This window comes from Podarcis filfolensis (genome assembly GCF_964270895.1).
Source record: "Podarcis filfolensis genome assembly, chromosome: 7".
Taxonomy (NCBI): domain Eukaryota; kingdom Metazoa; phylum Chordata; class Lepidosauria; order Squamata; family Lacertidae; genus Podarcis; species Podarcis filfolensis.
This window is the reverse complement of record NC_139603.1, coordinates 3,230,832-3,244,462: the sequence shown is the minus strand read 5'-3', so window position 1 is coordinate 3,244,462 and position 13,631 is coordinate 3,230,832. Positions and strand designations below refer to the sequence as shown.

The window sequence follows — 13,631 nt, the reverse complement described above, 5'->3', positions numbered from 1 at the left end:
TTTACTGAGCTGCCTGGATGGACGATAAAACAGAGTGAAGACACTCTGTATATGTGGACAACCACAGGTGGAGGACATCTCTCACTATTTACTATACTGCCCACTATACACTGGACCCCGGAGGCAATTTCTCACTCTACCACCCGTACAGGAAAGATGTCTCTCCCCGGCAAAGAAGATCCTATGACTTCTTAGCAATGTAAGCATTTCAATGACTCACAAAGTAGCTCTTTTTGCTCTGGCGGCCAAAAAGATCAGAAATTTGACCCAGGACAAAATAGCATTGAACTGTAAGGGAAACACAGAGATCTAAATAGACACTATTATTTGTGGTGCAGCATCCCTTTACATGTATTTATTTTTTATTCAGATTTGTCATGGCCAATGGCTAGTACAAAAGTTATTTACTTACACACCCCATCAAAGCACTCGGTGTGTCAGAACACAACCACCACGCAAACAGGGAGTTGCTTGTTGCTTACTTGCCCCAAACTGGTAGTTGTTCCACTTCACCCACAGCCCAACGCTGAAATACCCTTATATGAAATTGTGGGAAGTGTATCCCCACATTCTGCCTGTGTGTAATAGTCTCCTCAGAGCTTGAGGTCTAGATATCTGGAGGATCACCTACTTCAGTATCAACATGTTGTCCGTGCTTCGGGATCTTCTTTGGAAACCCTTCTCCATGGGCCCCCACTTCCTGAGATGAAGTGGATATAATCTGCAAAGAGGGCCTCCTCAGGTTGCTGCCAGATAGCCTGTTTATCAAACATTCACCCTGCAGGGACATTTGACAACATTGACTATGCATTGAGCATCCATTATTATTTGTATGTGGATGTGTCAGACAATGTTGTGTCAAGCGAGAGTGAGTGATGTTGATACCTGATAGGTTCCAGAGAGGATGCACTGAACTCAGGAACCTATCATGATCAACAGTGACCATGGGCTTAGCTAAGTCTGCCTTTCCCAGTCCTCAGAATTAGATATCATCAACCATGGCTACAAATTCCGTCTCAGTCCCATACACAAGTTTAGACCTCAGACTGGGCATCTGATGTGTGTGGCAACCATCTATTCTACCACTTCAACCCAAAAGAAGTAGATAGAGGACAGGCAGTTGTTGTTCGGAGCATAATTTCTTGGTGCTTGTTTCCTGATGAGAGGGGGTTACTACAGTTTAGGGAACCAGCCTTTCAGAGTATTCACTGCCTATGTTAATTGGTACAAGATCAAACTTCTCCTTCATCAACTTGGATTGCCAGGGGCCCAACCTACTTCTGATTCCCTGCAGCTTCACAAGCACTTCTGCATCACTGATTGATGCATATGATCTTTCTGACAAGTCATACCCCCATTCAGTATCCAACATGGGTAACTTGCTGTATAATCACACAAGCAATCCCAGCTCCCGCTTTGCAGAGGCTATCATTTCCCTTCTCCTCAGTCCATGTATCTTCCTCAGAGATGTTGTATCTTGTAATCATATGGAAACAACAGAGTCTTATCTATTTTGTATAGCAGATAATGTGCTAGCAGATACAGCTACATATTCTTTACCCTTCAGTTTTTCTGTTCCAAATAATACATGTGAGATTGGTCTGTGGGGTGAGAATTATAATAGTTTTTTTCTGGCATCTGGCAAGCGTGAGTTGGTTGTAAATGCTGTCCTGTCTGGTATACATTTTATTTTGTATTGATCTTTTCCCCTTCAGGATTTACAAATTATCAGCACTGACGAGAGCCACGTGTTTGTGGCCATCCAGGAATGGTATCAGACAGATACTTACAACCTTTACCAGTCTGACCCACAGGGCGTCTCCTATTCCATTGTGCTAGAGAATGTCAGGAGCACCAAGCAGCCTGAGGAGAATGTGCTAATAGATATTCTGGAGGTAAAAGGCTCTTCATTTATTAGGCCCTCGCTGTGCTGACTCTTCTTGTTCCTTGTTCCTTCTCCTTTGACTACTTTTGAATCAGAACGATTGTTCCTCTTTTTGCTATAATGGAATAGTCATGTTAGTATTGATACATATGAGGGTGCTGGTTGAACTTGTTGTCTCTGGCCGTGTGTGTGTGTGTGTGTGTGTGTGTGTGAGAGAGAGAGAGAGAGAGAGAGAGAGAGAGAGAGAGAGAGAGAGAGAGAACCTTTGGGGGTTCATGGAGCTCCTCCAACCTGCAGAGGGAGGATTATTCAGTGTGCAGCTTCTATTTGCATTGGCCTCACGCATGGAGTGCCAGACCTGTTAGTGTCTTTTTGCATGGTCTTTTCTAGACATCTGAAATCTTATATGTCTGTAACCCAAAGAATCTTATTTATTAAAAAAATTGGGCATTTGTACTAACCCCCCTTTCAAAATAAAGGACATGACAAATGCCCCCAAATAGATAAGGGGCCTCCAGGAGGTCAGAATTTGGTATACAGCTAGTCTACTCTTGATTACTAGAACTGCATATTTCTGAGCTGCATATTTGACTCTCTCAGAATAAGAGGTAAGAATTGCCTCCCAAAGTATTTAAGGTATTTGCACATTATCTAAACAGCTAAAATTTAGTGCCCAATATATCCTGAGCACTGTTTAGCCATAGACAGAAGACGGATCTCTAGACCTATCCTTTGTCCCTATGCTTAGCGGAATGTTCAGTCTTACGCATGTGAAATACTTATTCTGCATCTGGTGCAGTTACCACATGCCAAGATTGGTCCTTGGACTGGAGGGCATGACCATGGATTTCACATTATTTAATCTAAAGAACTTTCAGCGATATAAAAATAAACGGTTATATAGATAAGCAACTGGCATACTTACTTTTTTGTTATTCAGTAGCAAAAACTGCCATTAAATAGATGTTAGAGAAGGCTGTGAATACTGCTTATTAACCTTCCTACATTTTGTGTTTGTAATGTAGATTAGGGGAGTCAAAGGAGTGTTTTTGGCTAATCAAAAAATAGATGGAAAGGTTACCACTCTTATAACATTCAACAAAGGCCGTAACTGGGACTATCTTACACCTCCAGCTGTTGATATGAATGGTAAACCAGTTGACTGCAAACCGGTAAGCATCTCCACCCCTAATTTGTAATGGCAAAAATAGTTATAATATATTACAGGTGTTGTGTTTTTTCTCCACCCTAAAATGTTTGTTCAGATTTTAAGGAATTAATCTAAACATTCAGCATAAGAATCCAATTTTCCTAGTACCTTTTCAAGCTCCAGATGAAGAATTTCACAGTTTAATGTTCCTCCATGAGACAATTCCCTGCACATAAAATGCTAGCAGTCTGTGAGAAGGCCAGCCTTGAACTCTTCTCCTGCACGTGCAACTTTTCTAGGCACAGTTCCATTCCTCAGCCCCCAGGGATGCCGTCTGAAAGGGATCCAGTACAGCAGGAGCTGCACCTTGTGGTTCTTCTGCATGTTCAGATTGGTTCTCCTGCTCTGGAATTTACCTGGATTTGGAACAAGTTTTGATTGATCAAATATACAAATCTGATTAGAATGAGTGAGAAAATAATATTCAATATCTTTCAAGCAAAACCGTATTTGTTCTTGCATAGTATGACCAGGAAATTTGAATATGAAATTTGGATGTGTCTTTCTTCTATAATCTCAGCGTCCCTTGAGACTATGCAGTTTTTCTTCTTCTATTGCTGTTTCATAGAATTGATGAAAATAAATAAAATAAAAAACTGGATCCATGCTGTAACATAAAGCAGCAAAAGTTTAAGCTCAACAACCCCATTAATTTTGTTTAAATGGCCAGTCACATACAAATTTTCAGGTCCATTGAGAGCTGTATTAAAATATTATATTAACTTAGATTTCTGAAAAGTAGCAGTCTCAAATAAAATAAATCAAGATATATGTGTTCTGCATCAGTAATAATAATAATAATAATAATAATAATAATAATAATAATAATAAATTTATTATCTATACCCCTCCCATCTGGCTGGGTTTCCCAGCCACTCTGGGCAGCTCACCATTAGTTTTTGCCATTAGGCCAGACTAATTACTACTATTCACTGCTTACATTTGGGCCATATGGGATTGAATTGTTTCTACTTCCCTAATTTTCATTTAAAACAAAACAAAACTCCAAAGGGCATGATTTGGCATTTGGGACAAAAGGCGGAACTTGATCACTAAACAGGAGGAAGTGGGGGCTGTAGTGACATGGGCTTCAACACCAGCCTCTCTTGTATAAGAAATGTAATGATTTTAGAATCATAGGATCATAGAACTGCAGAGTTGGAAGGGACCTAAGGGTCATCTAGTCGACCCCACTGCAATACAGGAATATCAGCTAAAGCATCCAACCTCTTGACAGTAGTCCATCCAACTTTCCTCCATCCTTTCATCTTCCTTACAATTCAGAGTAAAGGCTTCAAAATGCATGCAAATATATGTAATTAATTTGCCATCATTCTTTCTCGGCCTTGCCCCTCTGCCTGGAACATGGGAATAATAATACTCAAATGGTGGTGATGGTGATTGTAAAGGATGACAGCTCTGAAACTGCCACACATTTCCCCTTTTGTATCTTAGCCCTATTAGGGCATTATGGTGATCTGGAAATTCCACATGGGAATATTGTTCGTGAGGACAAGCACACTATCTGTGACCCCGCCTGGTCCCCCTCCGTTAGTTGAAGAGCGATTGTCTGAAGCAGGGAACCTCCTGTATTTTTGTAGGTTCCCTATGCAATTTGAAATCAGGTTTCCCCCATTACTTGGAGAGCCTACATGGGTAATGCAGCCTGGGGAGCATCTGTGAGCACAGGAGCCTCCCCATTTCAGACCATTCATTCATTCATTCACATTTATATCCCACTTTTTTCTCAAAGGAGCTCAAGGTAACATACATGGCTCTACCCCTCCTTGTTTAATCCCCAGAATAATAACTCTGTGAGGCAGGTTAGGCTGACTGGCCAAAAGTCTCCCATTGAGCTTCATGGACAAGTGAGGATTTGAACCCTGGTCTCTCCCAGGTCATAGTCTGACATTCTAACCACGATGCCACACTGGCTCTCCAGTTCATGGAGGTTGATGAGGACGGGGGTGAAGGGCAGAGCTAGTGTGCTTGATCCCACAGGTCCTCTCCTCGCTTATATCACAGAATGCATGAGGAGGACTTTTTTTGCTTTATTTCCCACACTTTCCCCCCTATATGAGGGTTGATTACTGTGTTTTTCTAAACTGTTATGCATTAAGGGATTGTGTGTGTTTTGTGCTGAAGAGATGTCATGGAATACTCATAAGTATTTTATCTATGGAGTCAGCTGTAGAATGTTTCCATCAGTCTGAGTTGATGCAAAACACCAGTTTGTTTGAAAAACAGGTTCACACAGACCTTAGAGCAGGGTTGGAGAACCTGAGCTGCAGCTGCTATCATGCCTGATCTTATGGGGCTGTTAGGGCAGTCTCCCCCTCTGTTTTTCCTTTCGCATTTTTTGTACTTGTGTGTACCTTGGGATTATCCTAAATCTTCCACTCTTGGTGCAATTTAGCTACATAAATATACGCACAGGAATTATTAGTATAGTCATACCTCTGCTTACGTGTCCCTCTGGATATGTAAACTTTGGGTTGCAAACGCAGCAAACCCAGAAGTGTATACTTCTGGGTTTTGCCGCGTGCGCATGCGCAGAAGCACACCTCCGGTTACAGACTTTTCGGGAAACAGCCAGGCCTCCGGAATGGATCCTGTCCGTAACCAGAGGTACCACTGTATATAGATAGAGTTATAATGTTGCAACACTATAGTGCAATATCATTATAACTGAATGTTATAGCACTATAATTTTAAAAAAACAATTAGAATGATAGGATTATAGTGCTATAACACTCTTTCACTTAAGAAACAATGATAGCTAGAGAAGCATTTTAGCTCTGATTAAAATATTGATTAAGGTAGGCAAATAAAGGGACAATAAAATGCCAGTCACTGCATATATTATAATGAAGGTGTGCTGAACTGTGATGCGTTCATCTGCCCCAAACCTCACTGCTTATTTCAAACCTCACGCTTTAAAAAAGACAATGTAGTGCTAAGAGCATGTACGGCAATGAGAATTGCACTGTTCTTCCATTTTCAAAAAAAAAAAAAAAGGTGGCCTTTCTGTGGTCTGCGAAAAGGCAGAAGAACCACAGGAAAGATACTGGATGACACTGTTGTGTGGATATCCCATAAAAAGTGAGTGACTGAAGCACGGCAATTCCAAAGTTAATGTCTAGTGTGGAAGCACCCAAGAACAAGGGTAGCTGTGTGGAAGACATAGACTAGGAAAACCTGATGAGGTGGTTAACCAGGAGAAAGAGAAACTTGGAGTTAGGGAACCGGGATGGGACTGCTGGAGGACAAGGGGAGAGAGTAGTGAAGTAAAAGCAAGAATCAGAAGGGAAGGAAGGAAGGAAGGCAGGAAGGAAGGGTAGGCAAAAGCGTTGGGGGAAAAAGAGGCAGGTTGCTGAGGAGAGATGGGGCCAAGGGTAAGAGCAGGGGGGAAATTTATCCAGTCCTTAGGGCAAGGCAGGCTGTATTGCCATTGACAGTAGAGGTGGCGGGGGGGGGTGTCTAAATGCTGAACAGGCAGGGAGTGTGAGTCATGCTAAAATGCTTAAGGACCTTACAACACACAGAGGCAATGCATATGAAGAAGTAGGAACTTGTGGAAATGGAGGGTAGGGGCAGCATAGGAGCGAAGAAAGAGTGGCAAAAGAGGAAGTTGTTTGAAACTCAGCCTCAAGAGAGCCCAGGTCCAGGAGAGGCTGTGAGTAGCTTGAGGGGAAGGAAGTGGCAGCTGTTCTGTGGGTTAGGGAGCCAAAAGGGGGGTGAAGTACCCTAAAGCAACTTCTCAGAGTGTTGACTTTGGCAGGAGTGACCTGGGACGTTTTGCTACTGTAGGCAGAACACCCTGCCACACCCATCAGTGACCTCTGACACTCACCCCCCCCCCAATTCCAGGCCCCCACCCTGCTCCTGCCATTGTGCTCATGCTGCATTTTTGAAATGCAGTCATCCTTTGAAATTCACGCTTTTGCAACTGATATTTTGCAATGCCATTCTACAGCCAAGTGGTATGTACAAAAATGCATTTACTGGGGGTAAAGTGTGCATATAAATTCATATATTAGTGAAAATAATGTATGCACTGTGTTGGGAGAAATTGCATACAGATATGTGTCTTTTAGGAGAGATTCTCTGATAAATTTTAATGGGAGCCTTTTTTAAAAAAAGAGTTGTGAAAATCACAATATCTGGGCTCATCCACACTTCCTTTTTTCCAATTGCTTCCCCCCAGGAAAACCCAATCTTTAGTTCTCAGCTGGAACAAACTACAAGTTTTCTCCGGATTGATGTTTGCTCCGATTTAGAACTGAAGCATGGGTTTCCCTTGGGAAAGGAGCAGGGCAAGGGGAAAGCTGCTGGGACCCAAACTTTCTAGACACAGGGCAATCAGAAGTGTAGATGACCCCTCCCTTAATACATTTGTGAAGTCCCAGATCTAAGCTTGAAGTGACTCCAGTGAATGACAGAGAGGGGGATTCTTTGTTGAAAAAAAATGCAGAAAGTATTTTTTTGTCAGATCCTCTAATCATCAACTGTGGATCTTTCTTTTGGAAATGTAATGTTTCTATTACAGATTTTGATTATTATTGTTTTTATTTCTATTGATGCACCCTTAGGGTAAAGAGCAGGATAGAAATATCAATGATAAATAAATTGTGAATAAGAATAAGCATAGTTTACAACTGATGACCACACATTATCATCTTTGGAAAAATGTGGTTGGTTAACCCTTGCATTTTATTTTTATTTTTTTGGAAGCAGAAGGGTGTGAGTAACAGGGATATTACTTTTGATTTTGCAATGAATCTTCTTTATTTACTTGTAATAATCACAATCACTTCCAAGCCTGGAGGAAGAAATTAGATACAGTAGAAAACCACGGGGTTGTCAGATATATATGGGAGATATGTCTTATTCCAGTGCAGAAAGAAGTATAAATGGAATTACCCTGAACTAGGAGAATTCTCTTTAAAATATATTTCTCAAAGCGATGGTGACTATGTAAAACATCCCTGTGACAACACATTTTTGCTGGTTAGTTAGTTGATTGTGTCTTTATGTTTTTTCCTGCTACAATTTCAGTCTGATTAAGCAAAGGATGGGTGACTTTTTCAAAGACCACCAAAATCTAACAGTGCCAATGCTCTTAGAGATACAGTAGGGTAATATCTCAGTACAGGGTCTGCTTCACTGTGCTGTTGGCATTAATGCACATTACATCAGCACTGGAGCAGTAGTCAAAGCAGAAATAGTAGCTGTACTAATAGTGTGTCTTCATGAAATAATTACCCTTCTCTCTCCAGAGAGAGCTGTCATTACATACCATTTACCCATAGTGTGTGGCTGTTTCAAAAATTAGAGGCATTCCTGCCATTCTGCTAAAAACAAAGACTTTTCTTTGTTATCTTTATAGCCTGACTGCCACCTTCACCTCCATCTCCGCTGGCCAGACAATCCATATGTGTCAGGAATGGTTCATACCAAGGATACAGCACCAGGACTCATAATGGGGGCAGGTAAAAAAAGAGAGTGCACTTTGTGTTTGGTGTTCATTGATCAAAAAGTTACATAATATTATATGACATTTAACCAATTCTCCATTGCATATTATCTATCCATATAAAGCAGTTAACTTACTTCATGTCTGCATATTATTTTCATTGTGCTTGAAGGATTAAGCAGCACAGAAATGACCAAGGATGGGGCTCTCTCCTCTGTCTTGCTTTTACCTTGCTGTACCTGTTGATGCCATCACCACAGATGCCACACCCTAGGTGGAGAGGAAAAGGCAGTGTATCTAATTCTTTTTATTCCTGACAAGGGAAAGAAGAGGCAGTGGCAGCAGCAAGCACTTGGTGGGAGGAAGGTGGGAGCCACTGGGTGCTGTGTGGAGTATTGTGTTCCCCTCTTTCTCCAGGCAAGTTGAGCACCAAGCGCACTGCACCCAGGGGTGGGGAGAGAGCCCAGGGGGAAGCCACATGACGCTGTGCAGTTCACAGACTCACAGCCCTTGCACTCTTGCCCTGAGTGCAGAACATCCAGTGGGAGCAAGAGAAACAATCCATGAGCAGAAGGGGAGATGGGACAGTGGGGTGGAAGCAGGGGTGGGAGGCAGAAGCTGGGGGTGAAGGACTGACTCTGTCTGTTCCTCCTCTTCACTACTGTAGTTCACGTATGAATTAACTGAAGTTTGAAGACAGACTGAGATATTGTGGAACATAATTAACCAAGTTCATGCAAATGCTTTTTGCCTTGATAAATTTATCCATGATAAATTTCTGCTGCCCTAGCTTGGTGTAAGGTGTTTCAGCTCCGTCTGAACAAACAACCTGGCTCTTTCCCTTAGTGCTCCACACCTGGTGTGAGCTTGCAGACACTTTGCCAAGGCCCTACCGCTGTAGTGTTGCTTGCAGGGGGTGAACCAAAAGCGCCATTGATACAACATCAGAATTATCAGAGCCACTGGGAATTATCAGAGCCACTGGGAATCAGAATTATCAGAGCCTGTTCAGTACACTACCTTTTTCTTGCCCTCTCTCTCAGTTGACTTCATTTCCCTTCAGTGATTGCACATTGCCAAATATTATTGGCTATGTACTGTAGTGTAGTGATGTCAACCTGCTCCTGCTTAGCTTGGATCACACATGTGACTAAACCAGGAATGAGACTGTAGCAACCACCTGGAGAAAAACAGGGAACACCAGCAACGCCAAACAGGATTAAAAATTATATTCTCACAATGGAAGTGTTTTTCATATAATTTTCCAATCCTCCCTTCCTCGCAGTCAAAAAATTTAAATGAATGAATATTGAATGCAACTCTGTTCATTATTAATTACTTTGAAAGTGACTGAAGTTGCATTAGCACTGTATGAATTAAAAGGGAAAGGGGAAAAAGAAACAAGTTAGCCTACAATTTAAAAACAAGACACAAAAGGCAAAGCCCTTTAGAGGTCACAGGGAACCCTGGACTTATCTACACTTCCTCTTCTCCTGCTGCTTTCCTCTAGGGAAAACCACTCTTTAGTGTTCAGTTGGAGCAAACGGCACTTCAGGTTTCTCCTGGATTGCCATTTGTTCAGATCTTTTGCTAAAGAGCAGGTATTCCTTTGGAAAGGAGCAGGGCAAGGGGAAAACCACTGGGACCCTTGCTTTCTAGGCACGGGTCAAACAGAAGTGTGGATGAGCTCCTTCCCTGATGATGATGATGATGATAATTTTATTTTATATTTTATATAACCACCCATCTGACTGGGTTCCCCAGCCTCTCTGAGCACTGCCTTCAGATGTCTTCTAAAAGTCAGGTAGTTGTTTATTTCCTTGACATCTGATAGGAGGATGTTCCACAGAGCATCACATATAGCATTTTAGTGCAGAATGTGTATAATCACTTTATACAGCAGGTGAGAGTAATAATCTTTTTGAATGCTCCCTGGACCCAAATTAATTACTTTTCTTTTAAGTAGGTGTATCAAAAGCTAGCATATCAGAAGGCATAGCCCTCTCTTTAATATGCTTTAGTTTCTTCTATGGGAGCATTCAAAGCAGTCTGGAGCAGTATAGTGCAGAATTCTAGCACCTCATTCTCTCCTCAGATTTTGCACAAAATAATTCTTAGAACCAGTTGAGGCCTTACTTCCACCCTCACTTCTGTGTGCAGGGAGATTGGGAACAGACCTTTGGCTCAAGCCCTCCGTCACCTGACCTCATGGCACATGGAAGGGAGGTCCTGCAACTGGAGAATCTTGCATGCATTTGTACTTTGTTTCTTGGACTGGCTTTCAGTGTTTTTTATGTTCCTGGTCTTACAAAACTTAGAGGCATGTGCGTGATCAAGGCCAGAACACAATAAGTGTAGGACCACTGTCGAAGTGTAGGATGAAGATGCAAGCTCAGCGACTGATCAGAAAACACCAACTTTTGTGTTGATGCTTGTAGTAAATTGTGCAGCCCAACAAGAGACAACTAGTGGGTTCCTGTTAGTCATATGTGTTGTTTTATACCAGTTCAAGGAGCAAACTAGAATTTAAAATGTAGTTCTTACTACTGAAGTGAAATGGGGTGTCTCTCATATCTGGAAAGTTACTTTTGAAGGCGTCGAGAGAGAGGCAGCAGCCTATATATACACTGCAAAAAGCCTTCTGTTCTCTGGTAGTCAGAAGAGACAGCCAGAGGCTGTGCAATTAAAGTTCTGGGTTTGACCAATAGGAAGTCACTTTGGAGGAGACAGTCAACATAGGCATCAAGACAGAAGATGAAACAGCAAAAATATATTGAATTGTATTTCAGAAAGTGGATCTTTACAAGCACTGAAAGAAAGTAAACCCCTGTGGAATGAAGTACTTCATTTTTGAAGTGTGATACCAGCGACACACACTAGTGAGGGGAAAGGATGGCAGAAAACTAAACTGTCCGCATAGGGATCTTCATAATTATATGAAAACTTACTGTTTGTTTGTATAGACTTACGGTCTATAGAATAAATTTCAAGGAAGTAGACACTGATGTAGCACAAGCTTGCCAGAATTGGAAAGTAAAGGCAGAGGATGGGTTGTTAGAAACAGACGGAAGCCAGCGCGATACAGTGGGACCATTGTTCAGCTCAGAAGAAGAGACTTGGGGCAAGCCTGAATTACTGAGACTGCTCAACTTCTGACTTCACAAAGAAGGAAAGTTGCGACACGATATTATCCGCTTTGATCCAAACACTGATGAGGCCAACCAAAAGCATGCTCATGGATACATTGTTAATCCCAAATTAATTCAGATGAGCAGGACCTAGTAAGTGTCCAGGCCGGGTGAGCTTTCCCAGTTTCTTTGCTGTCATAGCAGAACTCCTGGGAAACCAGTTTCCTCCTAGAAGCCTGGAGAAAAACTAATTTTGTCCTTGATCTTAATAAGGCTGGGCATTCTTTTCAGAATGAATTAACAGTTAAATCAAATGGGATTCATTCAGTTCAATTTTAATTCGTTCAAAAAGAATACACAGAGTATCAAAAGAATGTGAATGAAAATGGTTCTTGTTTCTCACATTTGTATCTATTTGCTCTTAATTGGTACCATTCAGAGTTGGGGGCTTACCTTCAGGAGTGGCAATAGTGGTCGTGAGCTAACCTCAGAGACCCATCCTCATAGCTGCTATTCTCCCTCACCCTTAAGAAATGCTCTGAATTTTACATTGTCTTGGGGCATTCCAGTGAAAAAATGTTGTCTGCTATTTTAAATAACACAGCATCTCTGGGGCGGGGGGGAGATGGGGGAATGGTAACCTCTAGAAGGACCAAAGTAAAACTCTCTTGCCATCCGAAACCTAAAATTAAGGGAAATAATGAAATGAAAGTTAACTATTTTTTTAAAAAAGGGCACCTCTGTAAGAAATGCACATCACTTGCATTAGTTGCAAATAGAAAAAGGATGACTAAGGAAATTTCTATTCCTGGAAAGGTCCCAGAGGAAATAACAAAAAAGCTCATTAGACTAGATTAAATATAGCAATTAATAGTGGTGAGTGTGGTTTTATACACAGTTGCCATACAGCCCAGTCCTAGACAAGTTTACTCAGTTTAATCAGAATTGCATCCTGCTATGTTCCATAAAAAAATTGGGGTGAATTTGTAGAGTGCATTCCAGGATTGGGGTGCTGTGTTTGGGAGGGGCTTAGCATATTTGATAACTAATTATGGCAGCCCTTCATCTTCCATGCTGAGCCTGAACACTGTGGCCCTTTTTGCATTATGCAATTATTTTATTTAACAAAATGTTGATTGAAATGAAACCTCTAAACGATTTACAAGAAATATTTTTAAAGTATCAGTAAAAAAACAACAACAAAACAGCAACAAAGTGATGAAGGGGGTGGAGCAACTCTCCTATGAAGAAAGGTTCCAGTGCTTGGGACTTGTTAGTTCAGAGAAAGGGCAAGTAAGAGGTGACATGGTACAAGTTTATAAAATTATGCATTGCCTAAGACTAGAACTCACAGACATCCAGTGAAGCTGAATGTTGGAAGATTTAGGACAGGCAAAAGAAAGTACTTCCTTGCGTAGGGCATAGTCAAACTTTGGATCTTGCTCCCCCAGAGGCAGTGACAGCCACCAACTTAGATGGCTTTAAAAGAGAATTAGACTGTCGTGGTCCTGGGCTTCCAGCCACGGCAGAGCTTAGTGGAGGGAGAAGCCAGCCAACCAGCCAAGTCTCAGTGGGGTCCTTGCCTGACGGCAGAGTCTGTATACAAGGCCAGTCCAGTCCTAAGGTCAGGAGTATCACATAGTCAGATGGTCTGGGAGTCAAGAAAGCCGAAGGTCCAAGGTCATGAGAAGTAAGAAGCAGCAAGGTCTGGTCAGGAACGATGAATGTCCCCAGCCTCCAGAGTGGAGAGACAGTCCCTCTCTGTGTTTCCGTTCCTTCAGGCTGCTGCTCAGCAGGTGAAGCAGACTCTTGGCCCATGACAGACAAATTCATGGAGGAGAGGGCTATCAATGGCTATTAGCTAGGATGGCTATCTCCACAGTTGGAGGCAGTGCTTCCGAATAACAGTGGATGGAAACCACTGGAGGAGAG

The 13,631-nt window shown here is 42.0% G+C and overlaps 1 protein-coding gene across 2 annotated transcripts in view; it reads left to right on the top strand.

Annotated features, from left to right (window-relative positions):
* Positions 1-13,631, top strand: part of SORCS2 (sortilin related VPS10 domain containing receptor 2) — a 129,967-nt gene that overhangs the window by 79,128 nt on the left and 37,208 nt on the right. For both annotated transcript variants that reach the window (XM_083624441.1, XM_083624442.1), the window contains 3 exons: positions 1,716-1,895; positions 2,911-3,057; positions 8,485-8,587. In XM_083624441.1, the coding sequence (XP_083480567.1) occupies positions 1,716-1,895; positions 2,911-3,057; positions 8,485-8,587 (430 nt within the window). The remainder of the gene's footprint in view (positions 1-1,715; positions 1,896-2,910; positions 3,058-8,484; positions 8,588-13,631) is intronic.